The following is a 24,787-nucleotide window of genomic DNA, read 5'->3' as shown; positions in this document are numbered from 1 at the left end:
TTTGAGGTTTGAGAGCAGGACCCTAGATTGCTTTTCGTGACTGACACAAAAACTGAGCATGTTCTGAGTCTGACCACAAAATAAGTTCTGTCAAGGTACATCTCTGTGCAACTAGAGCTTATCACCGCATAGGAAGAAGACCTAGTTCCGGGCCTAATGTTGGTGCAGTGGCCTGAGATCCAGGGGAACCGGGTTCATTTCCCGCTGCATCTCCTTGTGACTCTGGGCAAGCCACTTATTCCTACCTAGAAAGGCAATGAAAATGATAAAGGGGATGGGACGACTTCCCTATGAGGAAAAGTTGATATGGCTAGGGCTGTTCAGCTTGGAGAAAAGACAGCTGAGGGGAGATATGATAGAGGTATAAAATAATGAGTGGAGTGGAACGGGTAGATGTGAATCACTTGTTTACTCTTTCCAAAAATACTAGGACTAGGGGGCATGCAATGAAGCTACAACATAGTAAATTTAAAACAAATTGGAGAAAAAGTTTCTTCATGCAACGTGTAAATTAAACTCTGGAATTTGTTGCCAGAAAATATGGTAAAAGCAGTTTGCATAGCAAGGTTTAAAAAAGGTTTGGATAGCTTCCTAAAAGAAAAGTCCATAAGCTGTTATTGAAATGGACTTGGGGAAAATCTATTGCTTATTTCTGGGATAAGCAGCATAAAATGTATTGTACAGTTTCGAGATCTTGCCAGGTGCTTGTGGCCTGGATTGGCCACTTATGCAAACAGGATGCTGAGCTTGATGGACCTTCGGTCTGTCCCAGTATGGCAACACTTATGTACTACTACTACTACTACTATTTAGCATTTCTATAGCGCTACAAGGCATACGCAGTGCTGCACAAACATAGAAGAAAGACAGTCCCTGCTCAAAGAGCTTACAATCTAATAGACAAAAAATAAATAAAGTAATCAAATCAATTAATGTGAACGGGAAGGAAGAGAGGAGGGTAGGTGGAGGCGAGTGGTTACGAGTCAAAAGCAATGTTAAAGAGGTGGGCTTTCAGTCTAGATTTAAAGGTGGCCAAGGATGGGGCAAGACGTAGGGGCTCAGGAAGTTTATTCCAGGCGTAGGGTGCAGCGAGACAGAAGGCGCGAAGTCTGGAGTTGGCAGTAGTGGAGAAGGGAACAGATAAGAAGGATTTATCCATGGAGTGGAGTGCACGGGAAGGGGTGTAGGGAAGGACGAGTGTGGAGAGATACTGGGGAGCAGCAGAGTGAGTACATTTATAGGTTAGTAGAAGAAGTTTGAACAGGATGCGAAAACGGATAGGGAGCCAGTGAAGGGTCTTGAGGAGAGGGGTAGTATGAGTAAAGCGACCCTGGCGGAAGATGAGACGAGCAGCAGAGTTTTGAACCGACTGGAGAGGGGAGAGGTGACTAAGTGGGAGGCCAGCAAGAAGCAGATTGCAGTAGTCTAAACGAGAGGTGACAAGGGTGTGGATGAGGGTTTTGGTAGAGTGCTCAGAAAGAAAGGGGCGGATTTTACGGATGTTGTAAAGAAAGAAACGACAGGTCTTGGCAATCTGCTGGATATGAGTAGAGAAGGAGAGAGAAGAGTCCTCCTGTACCTGTATATAGTATGTTTACCGTTTTGAGTATATCCACAAAAAGAGTTTATCATATACCACCCTCTTTCCCCTAAGGTTCATGAGAGGCCTCCTTCATTCATACTTACCATCCAGCCACCCACAGTGCTCTTTTTGAAAATGTAGTCACAGGCGTATTAGACAAAAAGGAAATAAAATGCTGGATGATCTTTCTATGGTATTTAGTTCACTCCAGAAAGAAGGCAACAGCTCTTATGCTCTTTGGACTGCCAAACACTTGTTTACCTTTATTGGCATTCTGCCTTGGAAAATTAGTGGAGATTTGTCAAATCTTAGGCAGGGACTTAAGATAAGTGCCCAGCACCAGTCTGCTGTGACATAAATTAGCATAAAGGTGCATAAATTACTAGTGCCTGGAGCTCAGTGATTCTACACTCTGAAGTGACCACCAAAAAAGCAATCTTCCAGGTTAGGTACTTTAGCTAACTAGAGATAAGAGGCTAAAGGGGGCTTATTTAACTGGATAGCAGCCTACCTACCTTTCACTTATGTTTATGTAGGTTCACCCTTGAGTGGGCATAGCCACACCTTTTAAAGAACAATTTTATAAGTTGATTTCAATGAGTTAAATGCTTACCTGCATAAATTGGCTTGCTTGAAAATTACCCATTCTCAGCACAGGTAAAAAGTACAAATATCAGAAAGTATTCCTGACAACATGTTTAGATCGGGGGGGGGGGGGGGGGGAATTAGTCTCTCAAATTGCATTTGGCTCTTTGCATTATTATTTTCTTTTACATTTTAGTCCATATAAAAAGCAGGCATAAATACTGCAGGTATTTTTGTACTTTTTGTAATAAAACAAAATTTTGCATGCTTTAATTTTTGGAAATGAAAAGTTTCCAGTGTGGGAAGTTTGATTGTTCTCCCCTTAATGTCAGGGACATGACTGTCAGTAGCCTTTATCATTCCCCTAGATATATTCCTGATGCAGCAGGTTTAGAAAGTCCCTTCTACAGGGTGTTTTTGAGATTTATAGCCCAATTTTAACCTCTGTGAAGATGGGGAAATCTCCAGCAATCGGTTTTGCCAGTTTTAAATTTTTTAGTGCTCATTGAATATGTAATGAATCAGTTCTGGCAGTAATTTGTATACCCATCTGTTTGTAAACTACAGTTGAAAGAGCAGACAGAAGATTCAATTTTGGTGCTGGAAGCAGCCCTCAAACTGAAGAAGGACCTTTATGTGCACACTATGAGGACCCTGGATTTCCTAGCCATGGAACCTGGCATGGTGAATGGGGAGACTGAGAATTCCACTGCAGGACTGAAAATTAGCTCTGATGAAATACAGTGTCAGGTGAGTGTCCTCTCCTTACTTTAGGTGCTGACCTTGACTCATGTGAATCTAGTTAAGGATTGAGGGAAACGAGAGTAAAAACATCTTGTGTTTCCATGCCTTGGTCTTATTGTAGGTTTGTTATGATTTGGGTGCAGTGTACTTCCAGCAAGGTGCCACAAATGTCGACGTATATGCCAAGGCCCGGGATTATTTTTTGAGAACAAAAGAATTAATTTTAAAGGTGAGTTAAATTCTTGTGTATAGTATTCAAACTACATTACTGAGTAGGGCAGAGCCTGGCTTAATGGCGATAATGTCACAGGTGCAGTATTTCCTTTTTGTACTAAAACTTGGAGCCAAGTTACAACAGATTTAGATAGATAAAGTGCTCTGTATAAGCATATAATTTGAGATCAAGACTTGAGTGAGTTATAAAAGGGCATAATATAAAGGGAAGGAATACTGTATGTAATATGTTATGCTTTTTCTCTTTCATGTTTGCTTTCTGTGTTTATGTCCCTCTCTTTCACGCTGTCTCTCTCCCCACCTGTTTCCATTTCTTTTCTCATGTGCTTACTTTCTCTCATTCCCTCTTTCTTCTCTCTTACCATCGTGCTGTCTCTCTCTGTCTAACTTTACTTTCATTAGTCCCAGTACTCTCCCATCACAATATATTCTCACATCATGATTTTCACAAGCAATTCAAGCAGTATTATTCTTGCCTCTGTAGTGCTATATTGCCAAACAATGATGTTCTGGCAATTCAAAACAGCACTAACTTCTTCACCCGCTTTTATTCACTTATATTAACATCTTAAGCACACTTATCTTAGGTGCATTCGGACTGGGGGCTCAAAGCTGTCTGACATGCATGTTTCGTCTCCCGGCTGCGTCAAGGACCTCCCCCTTTCGCCATTCTAGCGCCAGCTCAACCAGTTTTATCAAGGGAACTATTCCTGTCAAGATCCCTTGATAAAACTGGTTGAGCTGGCGCTAGAACGGCGTAGTTCTGGCTTCGCATCCAGGTATTGTTTATTTTCTAAGGGGAGGGGGGTAATGAAACACATCTGGCTTCCAGGAGGCCAGTTTGTCATTCATGGGATCTGAACAAGGTCTTAGAGCCTTCATGAGGGTTCTATTTAGGCTATTAAGGATGGAGTGATCAAGGACCTCATGCTGAAGATTGTATTTCTGGTTACAGTTTGTTCAGTCAGGAGAGTTTGGGAGTTAAGGTTCTCTACAGGACAATGTCCATCTGTTGTTGTAAGATGAAGAGGTAATATTATAGATGGCTGTAGCCATCTATAGTGGAGGAGTGGCCTAGTGGTTAGAGCACCGGTCTTGAAATCTAGAGGTGGCCAGTTCAAATCCCATTGCTGCTCCTTGTGATCTTGGGTAAGTCACTTAACCTTGTAATAACAGAAAAGGCAAAGCAGCTTACAAGGCATTAGATACTCTTTTGGATTTAAGGGGCAATAGGTTTGGCTTATGTCTCTAAAAGTCTTACCTGTACCTGCAGGAGTCTGGGCACATTTCACCAGACTAGGCATCTTCCTGGGCAGGACAGTTTGGGCCTCCAGTGATGATTTATAGAGCAGCTGCCTGGTCTTCATAGCATTCCTTCACAAAGTATTCAAGTTCAATTTGTTTTTATTAGATTTTTTTTATAATATACAAATTTAAACAAGTAAACATCTGAGTAAACTTTTAACAGTGTACATTGTTGATATAACCAAAAATATCTTGTCTGGGTATGCATGCCAGAGAGTATGCCACCTTTTGAGGCAAACATCTTGAAAGCAGACCCATCACTTTCCCACCCACTTGGGTACATCCCGGGTACCTGGAATGGTCTGGTGAGACGATGATAAAGGAGAAATCTAGTCTTAACTGCTATTTCCTTTCCTTGAGTCCTGCCATGTCAGTCCATATCTCACTCAGGTTATTTCATCTATCTATATAACGCAGAAAACTACTATTTAGGCCCTAATAGACTTCCCGAGCCTGTACGTCTAGCCCCGTCTTTGGCCATTTTCAAATCCAGGCTAAAAGCCCACCTCTTTAACACTGCTTTTGACTCCTAACCACTACTCACTTGCCCTGTAACCTTTTATCCCCACCTCTTTAATTCCCTTACCTCTTAGTTGTTCTGTCTGTTTGCCTGTCCTATTTAGATTGTGAGCTCTTTGAGCAGGGACTGTCTTTTCATGTATGGTGTACAGCGCTGTGTATGCCTTGTAGCGTTATAGAAGTGATAAGTAGTAGTAGTAAGTAGCTGATAAATATGAGAATGTGGATGCTAATTTAGTTATATTGGACTTACAGCTCTCAGTGGTGCAATCTCAGATAGGGAAATTGCAGGCTTCTTTGGTCTCCTTTATAAAAGACTAGTAAAACAGGCCCGTTTCTGACACAAATGAAACGGGCGCTAGCAAGGTTTTCCTCGGAGTGTGTATGTTTGAGAGAGTATTGTGAGATTGACTGTGTGTGAGAGAGAGTGAATGTGCGAGTGTTGTGTGTGTGTGACAGAGAGAGAGTGAGACTGCTGGGTGCGAGTGTGTCTCCTCTCTCCCCTGCCCCCCCCCCTCCAGCCACCCAGTGATTCTCCTCTCTCCTCTGCCCCCCTCCAGCCACCCAGCGATTCTCCTCTCTCCCTTGCCCCCCTCCAGCCACCCAGCGATTCTCCTATGTCCCCTGCCCCCCCCAGGCACCAGGCGATTCTGCTATGTCCCTTGCCCCCCCCAGGCACCCAGCGATTCTGCTCTCTCTCCTGCCCCCCTCCAGCCACCTAGCGATTCTCCTTCCCCTTACAGCACCACACCACCCAAATCTCTGCCCCTCCGCCAACCACCCAACCTCCGCTGCCGTGCACAGCTCAGCGTGCACGCCCACTGAATAGTAGAGCCAATCGCCGCCATGCACCCGCCCTCCCACCTGTGGTTGGTCAGTGCTGCATCTGACGTACCCGGAAGTACGCTGACTTCACTTCAGGAGATGGATACAGCCTTAGAGAGAGCATGAATGCTTCAAGGCTTCACTTTCTCAGCTTCAGAACGTTGGAGGTGCGTGTTATTATATAGGATTTTCATGTTATTCATTCTAGATTAGAATGAATGGCAAATGACTGAAGAGCCCACAATTTGTTTGTTTACATTTTCCCTCAATTTACCTGTTGTCTCCTGAGATCAAGAACATCAGAATAGCCATACTGGGTCAGATCAATGATCCATCTAGCCCAGTATCCTGCTTCCAACAGTGACCAATCCAGGTCACAAGTATCTGACAGAAATCTTAAGGAGATTTTAGGTTTGGTAAACTGAGGCCATTTAAGTTGAGTAACTGCTCTTATTTGCCTGTTAAGAAAAAGGTGGTGGTTGACCAGCAAGTACGCCAATTGGAAACCTAAGTTGTTGACCTGACAGATTTTTTTTGGAGGATACGCAAGATGTTTATTTATTTATTTGTTGCATTTGTATCCCACATTTTCCCAACTTTTTGCAGGCTCAATGTGGCTTACATATTGCCGTTACGGCGTTAGCCGATTCCGGTCTGAACAAATACAAGGTACGAATGAATACAAGGTGATGTGGTAGATAAGGTACATGTAAGGTAGGTGTAGAGGGGGGAGAGGGAGGGGGGGAGGAAGAGTCAGGTAATATTCTTTATGTTCTTTGGTTGCATTGTGTCACAGGTGTCTGTGTATTTTTATGTTGGGTCGGTGGGGTATGCTTTTTTGAACAGGACCGTTTTTAGTGATTTCCGGAAATTAAGGTGGTCTGGCATAGTTTTTACTATTTTTGGCAGTGCGTTCCATAGTTGTGCGCTTAAGTAGGAAAAGCTGGATGCATAGGTGGATTTATATATGAGTCCTTTGTTGCTTGGGTAGTGGAGGTTTAGGTCTGATTGTGTAGATTTAGTGGTATTTCTGGTTGGCAGGTCAATAAGGTCTGTCATGTATCCAGGTGCCTAGCCGTAAATGATTTTATGAACCGTCATGCAGATTTTGAATGTGATTCGTTCTTTGATTGGTAGACAATGCAGTTTTTCTCTGAGTGGTTTGGCACTGTCAAAATGCGTTTTTCCAAATATAAGCCTGGCTGCTGTGTTTTGGGCGGTTTGAAGTTTTTTTTTTTTAATGATTTGATCTTTGCATCCTGCATAGATTCCATTACAGTAGTCTGCATGGCTTAGTACCATTGTTTGTATCAGGTTTTGAAATATTTCCGTCGGGAAGAATGGTTTCACGCGTTTGAGTTTCCACGTTGAGAAAAACATTTTCTTTATGGTGGATTTCGCTTGGGTCTCAAGTGAGAGGTTACGGTCAATTGTTACTCCGAGAATTTTCAGGCTGCCTGAGATAGGGAGGGTGTATTCTGGGGTGTTGATGCTTGTGGGTTTGTATGTATTGTATTGTGATGAGATGATGAGACAGTGTGTTTTTTCTGTTTTGAGTTTTAGTTGGAATGCATTAGCCCATGAGTTCATGGTGGTTAAGCTGAGCTTGATTTTGTTGGTGATTTCTGCCAAGTCATGTTTGAAGGGGATATATAATGTAACGTCATCAGTGTAGATAAATGGGTTAAGGCCTTGGGTGGATAAGGTCTTGGCTAGTGGCGTCATCATGAGGTTGAAAAGGATCGGTGATAGTGGTGATCCTTGCAGTACTCCACAGTCTGGCTTCCACGGTGATGATATGTTTGATTTTGATTTCACTTGATATGTTCTTGTGGTTAGAAAGCCCTTGATCCAATTAAGAGTCCTGCCACCGATTCCGAAGTGTTCTAGAAGTCTTAATAGCATGTTGTGGTTGACCATGTCGAATGCACTTGACATGTCAAATTGGAGGAGGAGAATGCTTTTGCCTATTGCTATTTTCTGCTTGAATTTGGTTAGGAGAGTGAGTAGTACTGTTTCAGTACTGTGTGGGGGTCAAAATTCTGATTGTGACTTATGTAGTATAGTAAATTTGTTTATGTTGTTGTGGAGTTGCTTGGTCACCAGACCTTCCATTAGTTTGACTACTAATGGGATAGATGCTACTGGGCAGTAGTTGGTAATGTCGTCTGTTTTTTTCTTGGTGTCTTTTGGTATTGGGGTGAGCAGGATGTTGCCTTTTTCTTTAGGGTAGGTACCTGCTGTAGCATGAAGTTTAAGTGGGATGTGAGATCTGTTATGAAACGATGGGGGGCAGATTGTATTAGGTAGCTGGGACAGGTGTCCAGTTGACAGTGGCTACTGGAATATTTTTTAATCGCCTGGGTGACTATCTGCGCTGATGGGGGCGAAATTTGACCATATTCGGTCAGCAGGGTATTCACCAGGGGTTGGGTCTAGACCATTAATGAAGTTTTCTATGTCTATGTTGTTCCTAGGTAGGGCTTTGCGTAGATTTACGATTTTTTTCATTGAAATATTTATTACTACTCGATCCACTCTTTTGGTTACATTTGATAAAGAGAATGATAAATTGCTTGTTTTGAAAGCTTATTTCCTTAAGAAAGAAGAGAGGTTTTGTGGGGATAAGATTCATGTATTTCTGATGTTTCTAGAGCAACCCAACTGAGGTGTAAGGCTTTTTTTTTTTTTTTTTTTTAAAGCTTAAAAGCCTGTGTAATTGCTTTGGGAGCTTTGTTTTTCCTCAAGTATCCTTGCAAATGTATTATCAGCTACCAGAGGAAAGAGTATATTTTTGGGGTTCTATGTAATTAGATTTCTTTAGATAAGTGACTGTATTAGGTGGGAGTTTAATTAATGTATTAAGGCGCTGATTTGTGAGGATATTTTCTTGACTTAGTTTTGAATGTATGTTAAGTTCTCCTCTCATTTGATGTGGGCTAATGGGAAAGTATTGTGGTAGGTAGTACTATTTATATTTTGATGTTTTTTTGCTTTCTGTGTGAATGGAAATGTATTTGAAGATCTTTAATTAAAAAAATAGAAGTTTCGATCTGATTCCTACTATAGACAAGATGGTGACTGGAGAGGGTCTTGGATCTTGACATATCGGATTCAGAAGACAAAAGAGCATTTTCATTTATTTGAGCAAAATGTTATTTTTTGGAAAAAAGAATTGAAAAGATAGAGGGAGTGACTAAACAACTTTCTGATCAGCATGATATAATTATGAATGAAAATATTATGACCTGTGGTGTAGCTAGGACTGAATGGTCTCCAAGTGGAAAAATTAATATGGGCACCTATGACATCATATTTCCCAAGGTATGTGTGTTGGCAGCAGGCCCCTTCAGTGCTGCAATCTTGGAGTCCGGAGGGGGGGTTGGAAATTGAGGGGTATATGGAATAGTGTGTATGGGGGTGGATATCAGAGGAAGGAATGTATGTAGATTTGGGGGGGGGGGGTTGATTGTGGGGTGTGAAAGTGCAACCTAGGACAATAAGAGTTTCTATTACATAGCTTCCCACTAGTCCAGAACCTGTGGGATAGTTGTGTGTATCAACCAGCAGGTGAAGATAGAGAACTGAACAACCAAGCTGACATAGCTCTCTTGGCATCCAGTCCACCTCTTCAGTATTTTCTATCTCCAGCAGGTGAATGGACATATTTTTCAGCCTCTGGTTCTGAGTGTTTTGCTCCTGATCCAGTTGAACTTTGTGGGCAGCTTGAGTCTTCAGAGTCATATCTGGATATCTCCAGGTTTCTGGCCACATGTTTGCTTGTCTGGCTATTGTTAGGTTAGCAAGTTGTTGTGTTTGTTGTGTGTTTCTCCTTACTGCTTGTCTGCATAAATACTGAGGAGCTGGACTTGGTTGCCAAGAGAGAGATGTCAGCTTGGTTTTTCAGTTCTCTATCTCCTCCTGCTGGTTGACGGACACAACTATCCCACAGGGTCTGGAATAGTGGGAAGGGCTAATGGAAAGAACATTATCAGCTAAGACCTAATTTCTCTATGTAGGGATGTCTGCTATGGGTGAGATGTCTAAGAAGCCTTCCTCACTCAGCAATGAGTACAGCCCAGAACTAGGGCATTTCCACACAGAATTCATGATAAAAAATAATCTGATTTTGGTTTCATCTCAGTAGCATCAACATAACCCTTCTCCAGTTGCAAATATATTATGAATTAATCCACAGTCCTACAAAAGTCTCTCAGGACCTATAGATATGTTGTACCATTCCATAATAGCACCTGTACTACATTCATATCTGACCTTTCATGCTCAACTTTTTTCTTTTTTTTTTTTTGCCTCAATCCATTCCTCTTTTTACTGCTTCTATTGATAATTTTCCATTTCTCTCAGGCTTACGTCCAACATCGCTTTTTCCCCTCTCCTTCATTTGTGTCGGGCATCTCTCCTCTGTTCAGTCCAGCATCTCCCCTGATCTCTCTCATTTTCCCTGATGTCCACCATCTCTCCTGATCATGCCTTTCGCTCATGTCCACCATCTTTGTCATCTTTTCTATCTGTCTCTTGTCCTTTATTTCCCCTCACATCACTTCTGACACTGCCACCCTGAGGCCCAAAGGCGAAGAACAGTATCATAGGATGGGGCCTCAAAGCCCGAGCTCACATTCATCATCTTTCTGTCCCACCCCCTCCAATGTGACTACTTATATTGGAGGGGGTGGAACTGGCAGACACCTAGCATGCACGTGGGCCCTAAGGGCTCGTGCTACTGTTTTTTCTGTCATTCTCTCTCCCCCATATTGATACTCAGCTTGCCGGTCTGGATGGAGGAGCTAGCTCCTATCACAAGTGTCCCCTGGGTTTGCTCAGTGGTAGCTACATCCCTGATTGTGATTCATCTTAAAATAAAAAATGTGGATAATATGATGAGAGCCAGGACATTGCATTTTATAAATTTTCTAAAAGTATCATTGGAACATAAGGATAGCCATACTGCGTCAGACCAGTGGTCCATCTAGCCCAGTATCCTGTTTCCAGCAGTGGCCAATCCAAGTCACAAGTATCTGGGCATAAACCCTAACAGTAGCAAGATTCCATGCTACTAATTCCAGCAAGCAGTGGTTTTCCCATGTCTCTCTCAATAGGAGACTATGGACTTTTTCTCCTGGAACTTGTCCAAAACCTTTTAAAACCCAGATATGCTAACTGCTGTTAACACAACCTCTGGCAACGAATTCCAGAGCTTAGCTATTTGTTAAGTGAAAAAATATTTCCTCCTATTTATTTTAAAAGTATTTCCATGTAATTTCATTGAGTATCCCCTGGTCCTTGTATTTTTTTTTTTTTTTTTGAAAGAATAAAAAAATTAATTCACTTCTACTTGTTTTAAAGGATTTTATAGACCTCAATTATATCTCCCCTCATCCATCTCTTTTCCAGGCTGAAGAGTCCTAACTTCATTAGCCTTTCCTCATATGAGATTATTTCTGCTAATAATGTTTAAGTACTATTTGTTGGAAGTATTAAAGGTGCAAGAGCACTGTTTTCCTCCTTGAGAGTTTCTTTACCACCATTTGTCAGAAAAAAGAATATCAACTTTTAGCTCTAGTTTCAGATGTCTTTGTGGATGTTTTGAATTTAACTCAGACTTTGGAAGATAACATTGATGTCACTACAGCTACTTCGATAATAGTTAATTTTGTATTAGATTCTGATGGATTTTTAAACTGTGCTTTTGTGTCATCATGATGGTTCTTTTTTTTTTTTTTTAATAGTAAGGTTAGAGTTTACCCAGATGTTAGGGCTACACACAAAAAGATGATAGCAGTGTTTGATTTCGAGGCCTTGTGTGTTACAACTTGGGGAATCCTTTTGAATAAATTGCTTTTGTAAGTGTGTAATCAAATTAAATTCAGTTAATTAAATTGTAATCCGTTGGGTTGGTCGTGAGCCCTTGGGCCCTGGCCGAGGCCAGCAGGGCGCCGACCCAGGCCAAGGGGAGACCGACCCACCACCGCACACCCCAGCTACCCAATACCCCCTAAGCTACCCCTCCCCCCAGTCCCTCAGGAAGAAGGGAAATAGGCATACAGGCGGGCCTCGCGGCCGAACCGGAACCCACGCAGACAGAGCCACTCGTGCGAGCCTCACGGCTGAACTGGAACCCAATCACACACAGGGAGGGGTGAAAGAACCCAGAGGGCCCCAAGATGCCAGACACGCGCTGAACACCAGCAATAGGGCAGAGGGGGAAACAAAGGACCAGAGCGGGCCACGCCCACGCAGGGGACTAGCGCAGGACAGGGGAAACTAACACAGCAACCCCCCCCCCCCCCCACCACCAGGGTAGGAGCCCCAGGCAGAAGCCAGAGGAACCAAACACAAAAGAAGGCAGAAAGCCTTTGCCTCAAACCCACTGTAGACAGAGGCACACAGAACATAAAGGGTTAAGCTTGTAGAGCCAGCAGAGAGCGAGTGCCATAAATCAACAAACAATCAGAGAGAACGCTTCCCCTCCCGAGAGGGAGTGGGGCCCATCCAAACAAACACACTGGCAGAGGCAGGAATACAATACACACAGTACACAAAGGGTTAAACTCACTGAGCCAGCAGGCCAGGACACTGGGAAGCGAAATCCTTAAAACAAACAAACAAACAAAGGAGAACGCTCTCACTCAGCCCAGAGCCCCGGAGGCTGAGCAATGCCCAGCCCCCACTAAACCAACGAGCAGCTGACCCTGATTACAGAGCTACGCACACACACACACACAGCAGCAGCTAACCCAGAGGGAAGGAAAAGAATACTCTAAATCAACACAGATCCCTGTCAGAACCTAGAGCACGTTCTGAGAGAAACCTATCAGGCTTTCCTGTTACCACCAGATAAGTAACGCAAAAGCAGAGCAACTCTTCAGCTGCAGGCTAAAGTACTATCCCCTGACGTCAGCACAACCCCTGGCAGCCAATCAGAAGAGACGTCCCCCCCTCCCCCTCAGCCAAACCGGCAGAATCATAACATCACCCCCCCTTCAAGGGCCCCCCCTACCCCGTCCACGAGGGAAAAGGCGATGGAACCGTCTCTGGCCGGGATAGGGGGTATACGCGGCCACGGGGAGGTTCAGTGCGAGGTAGTAGCTCTATGGCACAGTCATAGGAGCGATGAGGAGGCAGAATCTCTGCTTGCTGTTTGGAAAAAACATCTCCAAAGGATCTGTAGGGCCCCGGTAACATAACATTGGCTCGATCCAAAGGAAGCGTCACTGGGGCTGGCGAGACCTTATCCAAACAGACCTTCTGGCAGCCCGGGCCCCACGCCGTCAATTCACCCCGGGCCCAATCAATGCAAGAGTTATGCAGGCGAAGCCAGGGTAATCCCAGGATTATGGCCTCAGTGGCCGACGGAAGGACGTAGAAGGAGATAACTTCTTTGTGTAAGACTCCTACCCGTATGGTCATAGGCACAGTCCTGGAGCGGAGAACTCCCCGAACCAGTCCCCAAGCCGCTGAGACGGTGATGGGCTGAGGTAACTCCATCGTAGGAATTTGATGAACCCGCACCAGGTCCGCGCTGATAAAGTTGCCTCCCGCCCCCGAGTCAACTAGCGCCTCAAAACAAGGGGTATCCTTAATCGCCAGTAGAACTGGCACCAAAACCTGCATCCAAGGGGAGAAGGACTTTGGCCCTGACCCGGTCTCCCTAGCCGGTATCAGGGCTGCTGGTTTCCCGACTTCTTTCTCTTCGGGCACTCACGGACAAAGTGCCCCTTCACTCCACAATGCAGGCACAGCCCCTTAGAGCGTCTCCGCTGTCTCTCCTGGGCCGCCCGGTCAACCTGCATAGATTCAGACCCATCGGGCACACCCAGCGACGGGGAAGCAGGGCTCTTGTGCGAGCTCCTCGAGTTAGCCCCTGCAACCTGCTGACCAGCGCGACGTTCACAGGCCCGCTCCCTGAACCGGATGTCCACCTGGGTACAGAGACGGATGAGGTCATTCAGATCTGAGGGCAGCTCCCGGCCTGTGAGTTCGTCCTTAATGTTGGCCGAGACACCATGCCAAAATACCGCAGTCAGGCTTGGGTTATCCCAACCTAGCTCTGCGGCCAAAGTCCGAAACTGGATGGCGTACTCACCCAGAGAGAGTCGCCCCTGATGTAGGTTCAACAGCTGAGTCGCCGCCGAGGAGGGCTTCCCGGGTTCCTCAAAGATGAGCCGAAATTGTTTCAAAAACTCTGCCAAATTATCCAGGAGGGGATCCTTCTTCTCCCATAAGGGCGAGGCCCAGGCCAGAGCGGGGCCTGCCAGTAGAGAGATAATATAAGCCACCTTCGCCCGATCCGAAGGAAAATCTCGGGCCTGCAACTCGAAGACAATTTGGCATTGATTGAGGAACCCCCGGCAGGTCTTACTGTCGCCCTCGTACCTCGGGGGTGTAGCCACCCGAATCCCTCGGCCACATGCGTGGGAACTAGGCGGAGTAGCTGCTGGCGGGACCTCCGCAGCCCCCGTGACAGTCAGCGTGTCTACCCGTTGAGACAGTGCGTTCACGACTCCCGATACCTGTTGTAGCTGAGCATGCAATTGCTGGAGCAGCTGCATTGGGGATGGATCGGTCGAGCTCATGGCTTTTTTTTTTTTATTTATAAGAAGTCTTTATTGTGCAATTCAAAAATACAGATTTGCTGCGATACAATAATAATGATGCACCTGTCCACAAATCTTACATAAACATAGGTAAAGCCAATACACTTTTCGTATATAACTGTAACATTCAAATACAAACCTTAGTAGACTTCGAGTTATTTTTCTTAAACTTTTCAATATTCGCTAATTATCCCCCCTGTGTCCTACCCGCCCCCCCCCCCCTTCCCATTTTCCCCCCCTTCCCTCCCTCCCATTTAATTTAGCGATGTAACCGTACAGGCTGCTGTCATGATAACATCACACTACAGAGTTTGCATAGCGATCAGAGAAATGTTTCCATATCGATTGCCATTTATTCATCTGGCGTTTTCTAACTGCTATCAACCTCTCCATCTCACACACATAGCTCAATTTGTTATGCCATTTTTTGATTGGCGGGACCCCTGTCTGTTTCCAATGGGAAGCTATGGTGACTCTGGCAGCCCCCAGTGCCTGTTGCACCAAGATTTGTTGGGGCTTCTTTAGTCCTGGTGGCTTTACTGAAAAGAGAAAGAGCTCAGGAGTCCACGGAATTGAACATCCCACCCACTGCTGTAACCGAGCATGTACTGACTTCCAAAATGCCCGAACTTTTACACATCTCCACCACACATGACCCATATTCCCTCTTTGTCCGCATCCCCTCCAGCACAGCCCGGAAGAATCCGGAAATATGCGCTGAAGGCGGTCCGGAGTGAGGTACCATCTGTATAATACTTTCATTGCATTTTCTTTAAATGGGACATGGCTATACACTCCGGCCACATGTCGCTCTATTCTCTCCCACTCAGTCTCCCCCAGGGCCATTCCAGTCTCTTTTTCCCAACTCTTCCTATGTAGAGTATAGCTAGGTACTTGTGCAGCGATACTGTGATATAATCGACTGATCAATCCCCGTGAGAAGGCAAATTTCTCACATATGTCTTCTAGGCATAACCGTTCCCTTTTTATGACCTTACGTACAGCCTCAGTTTTAAGGAAATGTGCTAATTGACAATAAGCAAATTCATCCCCATCCTCTATGGAGTATTTGATCTTCAGGGTTTCAAACGGGATCAGAGAATCCTCCTCAAACATCCGACCCCAATTGCTCAGGCCCTCCATATGCCACCGCTGAAAAACCCCCGTTTCGTTCCCGGGTAAAAACATGGGATTAAATGCTATAGGGGCCATACGTGTTAGTATACAACGCCCTTTTGGAAACATGCTATCCCAATAGTGGAGAGTGACACATATGGACGGACACATACCCTCCCTCAGCACTCTGAAAGGCTTAGGAAGCCACACAAGCGATCCCAAAGGCCTCGTCCCCAAGGAATGTTGTTCAATATGCACCCATTGTCTATCAGGGTAATTCTGATGCCATTCAATCGCAGCTTTCCCCTGAGCGGCCCTGTAGTACCATAGAAGATTTGGGACACCCAATCCTCCCTTTCTCCTAACTTGGTAGAGCAACTGGCGCGCTAAACGCAGACGTTTACCCGCCCAGACGAATCGCATAATAGAGTCTTGCATGGATGCAAGGAGTCGCCTGGGCAGCATTACAGGTAGCGCTTGAAATAGATATAACAGACGGGGTAGCACGTTCATCTTAACAATGGCTATCCTTCCGAACCACGAAACCTCCTGATCTCCCCAACGCTCTAGGTCTAGCTTGATGGTGCGGGTCAGCCCCTTATAATTGGCCTCGGTTAGTTCAGATAGATTGGAAGTAATATTCACCCCCAGGTATTTGATGTGTTTTGTAGCCCACCGGAACTGGTATTGTGCCTTCAAGGTCTCTACTATATCCTCTGGAAGTGAAACATTCAAAGCCTCCGACTTTGTCATATTGACTTTGAAACCAGAAACTGCTGAATATTCCTCTATAAGACACAGAAGGTTAGAGAAAGTGGGCACAGGACGAGTGACATATAATAAAATATCATCCGCGAAAAGAGCTGCCTTATGTGTTCTATCCGCTACTCGGGCCCCATACACTCCCGGATCTGACCTTAGTTTTGAAGCAAACGGCTCCATAACCATTGCAAATAAAAGGGGTGACAACGGGCATCCCTGCCTAGTTCCCCTTTGAAGTCCAAACAGATCTGAATTACTCCCATTGACCCGAACACACGCTTGAGGAGAATCATATAGTGCCTGGATCCATTTCCTGAATTGGGCTCCAAATCCCATGGCCTCCAGAACCTTATACATGAAGGGCCAATGGACCCTATCGAAAGCTTTTTCTGCGTCCAAGCTAAGTAGACACAGAGGCCGTTTAGTATTTTTTGCTAGGTATATAAGGTCCAGGGTACGCCTGATGTTATCTGTGGCTTTACGATGCGACACAAACCCAACCTGGTCGGGATGTATGAGTGTCGGCATCAATGGTGCCAGTCTGTTTGTCAGCACTTTAGCCAGTATTTTAACATCTGAGTTCAAGATTGAAATAGGTCTGTAAGAACCACAGTCAACCGGATCTTTATCTGGCTTAGGTAATACTGCAATCCATGCCTCCATCATTGAGGTGGGCAACTTCCCCCCCCTTCCCACCTGATTGAACAGGTCCGCGAGAAGTGGGGCCAGTTCAATTGCAAATTTCTTATAGAATTCATTCGGAAGCCCATCCAATCCAGGCGACTTACAGGAGGGCAGGCCACGCATTGCCTCCTGTACCTCAAGTGGAGTAACGGGTTTATCTAACAATTCTCGGTGCTGGAGTGTTAAGCTTGAAATCTCACTATCAGCCAGGTAGGTATCGATAGATTCCGAGGTGGGTGCGATCTCTTGTGTATACAATGTTTGATAAAATTCCCTAAAGCGTTTACGAATAAGGTCTGATTTATATATTGTGGATCCTGTGCCATCACGTACCTGCTTTACTGTACGATCAACTTTTTGTCTCTTTAATTTAATAGCCAGGAGCCGGCCAGCCTTATTGGCAAATTCGTATACTCCAGCCCTTAACCTCTCTCGGCCCATGTTAAGCTGCTCTGTGTAAATGGAGTCCAGCTTCATCCGTTCTCCACGCAGTTGGGTCAGTATGTGAGGTGATTTATTAGCTTTGTGTTGGCCCTCCAGCACCTGTATCCGGTCCATACATCTCGCTATTTGGAGTTTACGTGCCCGCGAGCGTGTGCTTGCTAGTTTTAAAAAATAACCCCTTGAGACCGCCTTCATTGCATCCCACACAGTAGCTAAGGATGGGCCTGAATTAAGGTTGAACTCTAAGTATTCCTTCAACAGCTTTCTATAGCCGTCTTCCACCTCCTGTTCTAGCAACAAGCTCGTGTTCAGTGTCCATCTCCTATCTTTTATTTCCAATTTTATATTCGGCAAGGTGACCCATACAGGTGCATGGTCGGAGATCGTTATGTTGCCTATTCCAGCCGTTGGACCTTGCTCTACCAGCGAGACATCTACAAATATATGGTCAATACGAGAATAAGAATTGTGCACTGGGGAGTGATATGTATAATCTCTGTCCGCCACATGTGTCAATCTCCATAGATCTAGTGTACCTAGGGAATGTGCCAATGACGCCAGTGCTAGAGCCTCTCTTCTCCCCTCCGTATTGGTAGGTCCCGTTCTATCCAATTCTGGGTTAAGGACTGCATTAAAATCACCCCCCATTATTAAAGGGCCCTGCACAAATAAGGCTAGCAAATTCTTCACCCTAGTAAAGAACTCTGCCTGCCCACTGTTGGGGGCATATACAGATGCTATCGTTAAGTCAACCTGGTCTATTTGGACATGTAAGAATATAAACCGCCCTCCCGGGTCTTTCTTTATTCGTAGCACCTTTACCGCTACTGCTGAGTGGAACATTACAGCCACCCCTCTTTTTTTGGAGGCCTCAGATGAAGCACAATAGACCCCAGGGTATCCCGAGCAGGAGAGAAGTTTTTCATGCTTGCTTCGGAGGTGTGTCTCCTGCAGGAGAACCACGTGTGGCTTCAACTGTTGTAGCTCTTTATAGAGCTTCTGCCTCTTTTGGGGCATATTCAAACCTTTAACATTATAGGATATTATTTTTAATTCAGCACTCATTATTCAAGGTGTAAATAGCGTGCAACTTTGATATTGACAGCAGCTTTACATTCCAGTTTGCACCACAATATAAGCGTAAGAACATTTCAGTCACCCAGCATCTAGTACAGTCTATACATATGTTCCTTTCAGTCACCCCATCCCCCCCTTCTTTGACCTTACCCCAAGATCCCTTTCTTAATCGCATCCCTCCCTCCTCCCACTGTTCTCCCCCCTTCCCTACCCTCCCTTCTAGTTCCCAACCCTTAAAATCCCTCCTAGTTCCCCCATTCCCACCAGGTCTACCTGATTCCATCCCCCCACCAGACAGTGCCTTAGGCACCGAATGGGTTATCAGAGAAAGAAACCTCTCCGATCAGGTTGGCCACCCTTCCCCCTCCCTCACAAAACACAGCTCCCCTCTCTTTAGATTTATTGCTCATGATGCTATTCATCCGTGGCACACCCACCCCTTATAGGAGCATATACCACTTGAAAACTTTCCCACTTCCAGACAGTTTGATAAGTCCCATTATGCTGACATCAATACTTATAACAGAGTTTACCAGTGTACAAACCAATTCAGTTCCTTTATTTCTGAGTCTTCTGACCCACACGCTTCCATTTCTGCAAGCGAGCTTTCGTGGAAGGCGCTATCTCTGTTGGCAGCGCAGATGTCGGGGTCAGGCCTGCATCGTGTAAGATCTGCCATGCTTCAGAGACCCGGCGAAGCCGGAGCTGTTTGCCTTTTAATTCAAAACATACAGCAAAAGGGAAGCTCCAGCGATATGCAATTTTTTCCTTATTTAGGATCTCCAGGACTGGTTTCATTGCCCTCCTTTGAGCCAGCGTGTATAATGAAAGGTCTTGAAACACTGTAATCCGCGCTTCTTTATATTCTAGCGTGGTCAGTTGGCGAGCCCGCTGCCAGACCCGTTCCTTAAATGTGAATGATGTAAAGCGCACAATTATATCTCTAGGCCTGTTTGCCATTGTTTTACCCAGTGCCCTGTGTGCACGATCTATCTCCAACTCTCCAGGGGTGTAGCTCTCTCCCATGATGTGCTCGCAGAGAGTTCGCACGACAGTTGGGATATCTTCGCCGCCGCCATTTTCAGGTACTCCCCGAAATCTCAAATTGTGTCTGCGCCCTCTATTTTCTAAATCATCCAGCTTATATTGTAGCTCCTCAGCCTGGTCAGCCAGTTGACCGATGCGTGCGTCCATGGCCGCGTTAGCCTCTGCTTGCTCGTCGGCTCTCTCTTCTAGTGTCACCACGCGGCCTCCCAGCTCCCGTAGATCCATGCTAATGGAGTCCACGTGTTCCAGAATTTCCACCCTGGATGCCTTAATTTCTTCGCGTATTGCTTCAAGGCATTTCGCTAGATCTTTAGGGTAACTTTTCTTTTTAAGCGCCGAACTTCGCCGGTCCACGTGGGAAGACGCAGTGTCAGAGTCTGATGATTGCCGCTGCTCCGGAGAAGCATGGCGCGACAGGCCTTTCGCCGTCTGCCTTGTCGAGTGGCGCTCTCCCTCCCGCGTCTGCGAAGTCGCGATTTTGCTCATTATGTGGAGCGGGTTATTCCAACCTTGTCCACCCGATTTGGCACTTGATTTGTGATGGGGCACCACAGAAAACAGCTCTATTCAGCGGGGAAGTGCAGGAGCAAGAGTTTTAGGCAGCCATCTAATCTCGTGACGTCACTTCCTCCCGAGCTCATGGCTTTTGCGTTCTGTAATCCGTTGGGTTGGTCGTGGGCCCTGGCCGAGGCCAGCAGGGCGCCGACCCAGGCCAAGAGGAGACCGACCCACCACCGCACACCCCAGCTACACAATACCCCCTAAGCTACCCCTCCCCCCAGTCCCTCAGGAAGAAGGGAAATAGGCATACAGGCGGGCCTCGCGGCCGAACCGGAACCCACGCAGACAGAGCCACTCGTGCGAGCCTCACGGCTGAACTGGAACCCAATCACACACAGGGAGGGGTGAAAGAACCCAGAGGGCCCCAAGATGCCAGACACGCGCTGAACACCAGCAATAGGGCAGAGGGGGAAACAAAGGACCAGAGCGGGCCACGCCCACGCAGGGGACTAGCGCAGGACAGGGGAACTAACACAGCAACCCCCCCCCCCCCACCACCAGGGTAGGAGCCCCAGGCAGAAGCCAGAGGAACCAAACACAAAAGAAGGCAGAAAGCCTTTGCCTCAAACCCACTGTAGACAGAGGCACACAGAACATAAAGGTTTAAGCTTGTAGAGCCAGCAGAGAGCGAGTGCCATAAATCAACAAACAATCAGAGAGAACGCTTCCCCTCCCGAGAGGGAGTGGGGCCCATCCAAACAAACACACTGGCAGAGGCAGGAATACAATACACACAGTACACAAAGGGTTAAACTCACTGAGCCAGCAGGCCAGGACACTGGGAAGCGAAATCCTTAAAACAAACAAAGGAGAACGCTCTCACTCAGCCCAGAGCCCCAGAGGCTGAGCAATGCCCAGCCCCCACTAAACCAACGAGCAGCTGACCCTGATTACAGAGCTACGCACACACACACACACAGCAGCAGCTAACCCAGAGGGAAGGAAAAGAATACTCTAAATCAACACAGATCCCTGTCAGAACCTAGAGCACGTTCTGAGAGAAACCTATCAGGCTTTCCTGTTACCACCAGATAAGTAACGCAAAAGCAGAGCAACTCTTCAGCTGCAGGCTAAAGTACTATCCCCTGACGTCAGCACAACCCCTGGCAGCCAATCAGAAGAGACGTCCCCCCCTCCCCCTCAGCCAAACCGGCAGAATCATAACATAAATTCAGTTAAATATCTGTTTCATTATGCTTATCGTTTGACAACCTTTTTTTTAAATTCTAGATCACTAGGACTTCAGTTTCATCCATAAACCTACTCCATAGGATACTTGTATCTTCACTCTTTTAGGACTTTCTCCTGTTTGCTTGGTTATTATATTTTGAAATTTCCTGGAATTGATGCCTTGACCTGTGCTAGTGGACTGTAATGGACCGAATGTTAAAATCTCATGTGTGGGTTTTGTCTTATTTCTGTAACAAGATGTTTCTTGGAGAAGTATCAGGGGCGCCGAGAGACACAGCCGGGCCCAGGGCAGAACCAGACCACCGCACGCTGCCCCCTTACCACTCGCGCTGCCACTCCTGCCCACCCACCCCCTTACCTTTCTGTCTCTGCTTCCAAGGGGGAGGCTCGGCACCGGCAAGCCTCTTCCTGCCTCCCTGCTCCCACAGTCTGCCTTCTCCTGCTGCTGTCCATGCCATGAGTCGGGACCCGGATGATTGCATTAACGCGATATTGCGCTAATGCAATCATCTGGGTCCTTGGCGGCGCACAGGAACAGGAGAGGACTTACTGTGGGAGCAGGCAGGCAGGAAGAAGTTTGCTGACGTCAGGCCTGGAGAATTTTGCCCCCCCCCCCCCCCCCCCCCTCAGTGACCTGAGAAGTATAATATAATGCTCATAAATAATTTTTAAAAAGTAGGAACAGAAGTTTCATGGATAATCTGAAAGATTTGTGATAGAACGGGCTGAAAACTGGTCAGATCTGTAAAAGAAACCTGCAAATGACCTGCTGAAAAAATAGCTGACACAGAAGTAGCTATCTACAAGTGCACAGTTTGACATTGCTTACAAAACAAAGATCTACATGGGAGAGTTATCAGAAGGAAACCTTTTCTATAACAGCTTCATCATAAAGGTCATCGTCTTAAATATACAAATCAAAAGCTTGATAAGCCTGAAACTTTAGGAGGAGGGGGAGTGCTTTTAATACGATGAAATGAAAATTGAACTGTTCAGCTACAATCACACAAGGATATATTTGGACAACAAAGTTGAAACATTTGCCAGCTATTAGGCATCAGGGTGGATCTGTTATGCTTTGAAATTGTGTGGCCGAGGAAATATTATGCAGGTGAATCAGTTCTATCTTAAAATCTGATATCTTACAGTTGGTGAAAAAATTGAAGCTGAAAAGAAGTTGGTTATTTCAGCAAGCCCATAATCTGAAACATACCTCAACCTGAAGGAAAGAAAGGTGAAGGTTTTAAAATGGTTTTAATCACCAGATTTTAGTAAATATACTGCAAATAAATATTATGCATTAAAATTTGCAGTAAGGTATGTCACACAGATAACAGGAAATCACACTGATACTCAACCTTTTGATATTCCCAAATAACTTCACTTTTGCTTGATACAGTGCTGCTGTTTTTAAAATCTGTGATGCCTGAATTTAGGAGCACCAGTGCAGGTTTATGCTAGTATTTTGAATGGATTCGGAATGCCCAGATGCCATTATGGAACAGTCGATTCTCACACAACATTTGCACCTAAATGGAGGCGCCCTGTTAGAGAATTGCCCCCATTCTTTCTTTATTGACCTAAATGTGTACAATAAATTATGGTGTAAGAGTGCTGTTTCTTTATATTGCAGATTGGTACAGTGTCTGTTCATTGCAAAATAGATGAAAAACGGTTGGCTGGCTACTGCCAGGCCTGTGGCGTCCTTGCCCCCTCTTCAGATATCGCATCTCTGCAGTCAACTCCATACAGTCAAATCCATAACTCCATGAGATCTGGCAATTTCCAGGTGAGTCTATGGTCACCTGCTATAGATTGTTTCTTTTGAATTGATTATATTGATCTTAGATTGTTGAAGCCTGTGTTTACCCTTCTGTATCTTTTTTTTTCCACTGCTTTTATTTCTAGTTCTTTATTTGCACTGCGAATATTGGGGATTGCATTTGTTTGAAACAAATGTTGTATCTTGCCTCTTTTTTTTTTTTTTGCTTGAAATGATAAGAAAAACCCTAAAATTTCATTTTTTTCCCCATCATAAATAGTGTGGACTCTTGCAAAAGAGAGTGTTCTATTTCCCAATAGTGTGCACTCTTTTCCAAAGAGTTTGTTTTAATAACAATATTGCTCCCAAAACTGAAAACAAAACAAAACCAAAAATTCCCATAAATGATATGGGACACCAAAGAAAACCAAAATTTTGGGCTCCACACCTCTAGTGACTGTTCAAATGAGGGATAGGCAAGGGAGTCCTCAAGGGCCACAACCCAGTCAGGTTTTCAAGATTTGCACAATGAATATGCATATGATCGATTTTGGCATGTATTGCTTCCATTGTATGCAACTAGATTTCATGCATATTCATTGTGGAAATCTTGAAAACCCCTCTTAAGTTGTGGCCCTCAAGGACTGTGGTTGCCCATTCCTGGTTTAAACTTAGTATTTATTATATAGAGATTTGCAGAATATCCTTGGAGCATTTTTATGCTCAGTTGGTAATCTGATCCTTATAGGTTGAGTGAGACTTCTGTTTTTCATTGTTTGTGCCAGCTTATCTCATGTGTTAAAATAACTTTTTTAGCACTCTTCCTTTCCCCCTGATATTGTGGCAGGCTTTTAGTGGCTGCATTAGTCCTGGAGAAAACTGGCTTCTTTTCAGCTTGTGCTGCCTTTCATAAGCCCAACATAAGAATGATCTAATATATTGGTGACATGTGTAACCTTTCCAGACACTAGAAGAATCCTAGAAAATTTGGCAAATAAGGACTGTAAAGCCCATCTTAATTTCTTCTGCACAGCCATAGACCCCAGTTGAACTCTGGCTTTTCCTTGCCTGTAGGATTCTTCTGTGCTTTTCCTCAACTCTGTGACACTTTTTTTTTTTTTTTTTTGTTTCTCCACCACATCCCTTGGGAGGCCAGTCCATATGGTTGTCACTCTGTGAAGAAATATTTTCTGATGATGCTTCTGAATTTACTTGCTTAGATGGTGTGACTTCTTGTTCTAGATCTAAGTGTTTTTCTTCTTGCATTATTAATACCTATGAGGTATTTAAATGTCTCTATCATATTCCCTATGTCTCCTGTCGTCTCCTTTGGAGCATACATATGTCAGTATTTCAGGGACCTCTGTTGGATGTTCACTTATAGAAACATTTTTGGTTGATTCTTTCAATAAACAGTATAACCTGTTCACTGACACTGAATTTGTGCTGTAGCAGCGCAGGACAGAATTGAGTGATCGGTGTCCTAATCAGGGAGAATACAGCCTGAAGTTTGCATTATTTTTCCACAGGGAGCACTGGTAAGGCCATGCAATAAAGCTATGCTGAGAGGTGAAATGAATAGGTCTGACCTAAGAGTTGAAGAGCAGACTCTCATGCATTGCACAGAGGCCCATTATGCCTGGTAATATCTTTGCTGAAAAGATCTAGAAGTACGTATAAATGATCTGGAAATCGGAACGACGAGTGAGGTGATTACATTTGCGGATGACACGA

The 24,787-nt window shown here is 45.1% G+C and overlaps 1 protein-coding gene across 1 annotated transcript in view; it reads left to right on the top strand.

Moving 5' to 3' along the window:
* Positions 1 to 24,787, top strand: part of INTS8 (integrator complex subunit 8) — a 178,326-nt gene that overhangs the window by 25,091 nt on the left and 128,448 nt on the right. Inside the window, exons 7-9 of the mRNA XM_030216822.1 lie at positions 2,735 to 2,917; positions 3,033 to 3,140; positions 22,925 to 23,080. Coding sequence (XP_030072682.1) covers positions 2,735 to 2,917; positions 3,033 to 3,140; positions 22,925 to 23,080 — 447 coding nt within the window. The remainder of the gene's footprint in view (positions 1 to 2,734; positions 2,918 to 3,032; positions 3,141 to 22,924; positions 23,081 to 24,787) is intronic.

This window comes from Microcaecilia unicolor, chromosome 1 (genome assembly GCF_901765095.1).
Source record: "Microcaecilia unicolor chromosome 1, aMicUni1.1, whole genome shotgun sequence".
Taxonomy (NCBI): Eukaryota; Metazoa; Chordata; class Amphibia; order Gymnophiona; family Siphonopidae; genus Microcaecilia; species Microcaecilia unicolor.
Note: the sequence above shows the minus strand (reverse complement) of the source record. Positions and strands in the feature narration are given on the sequence as shown.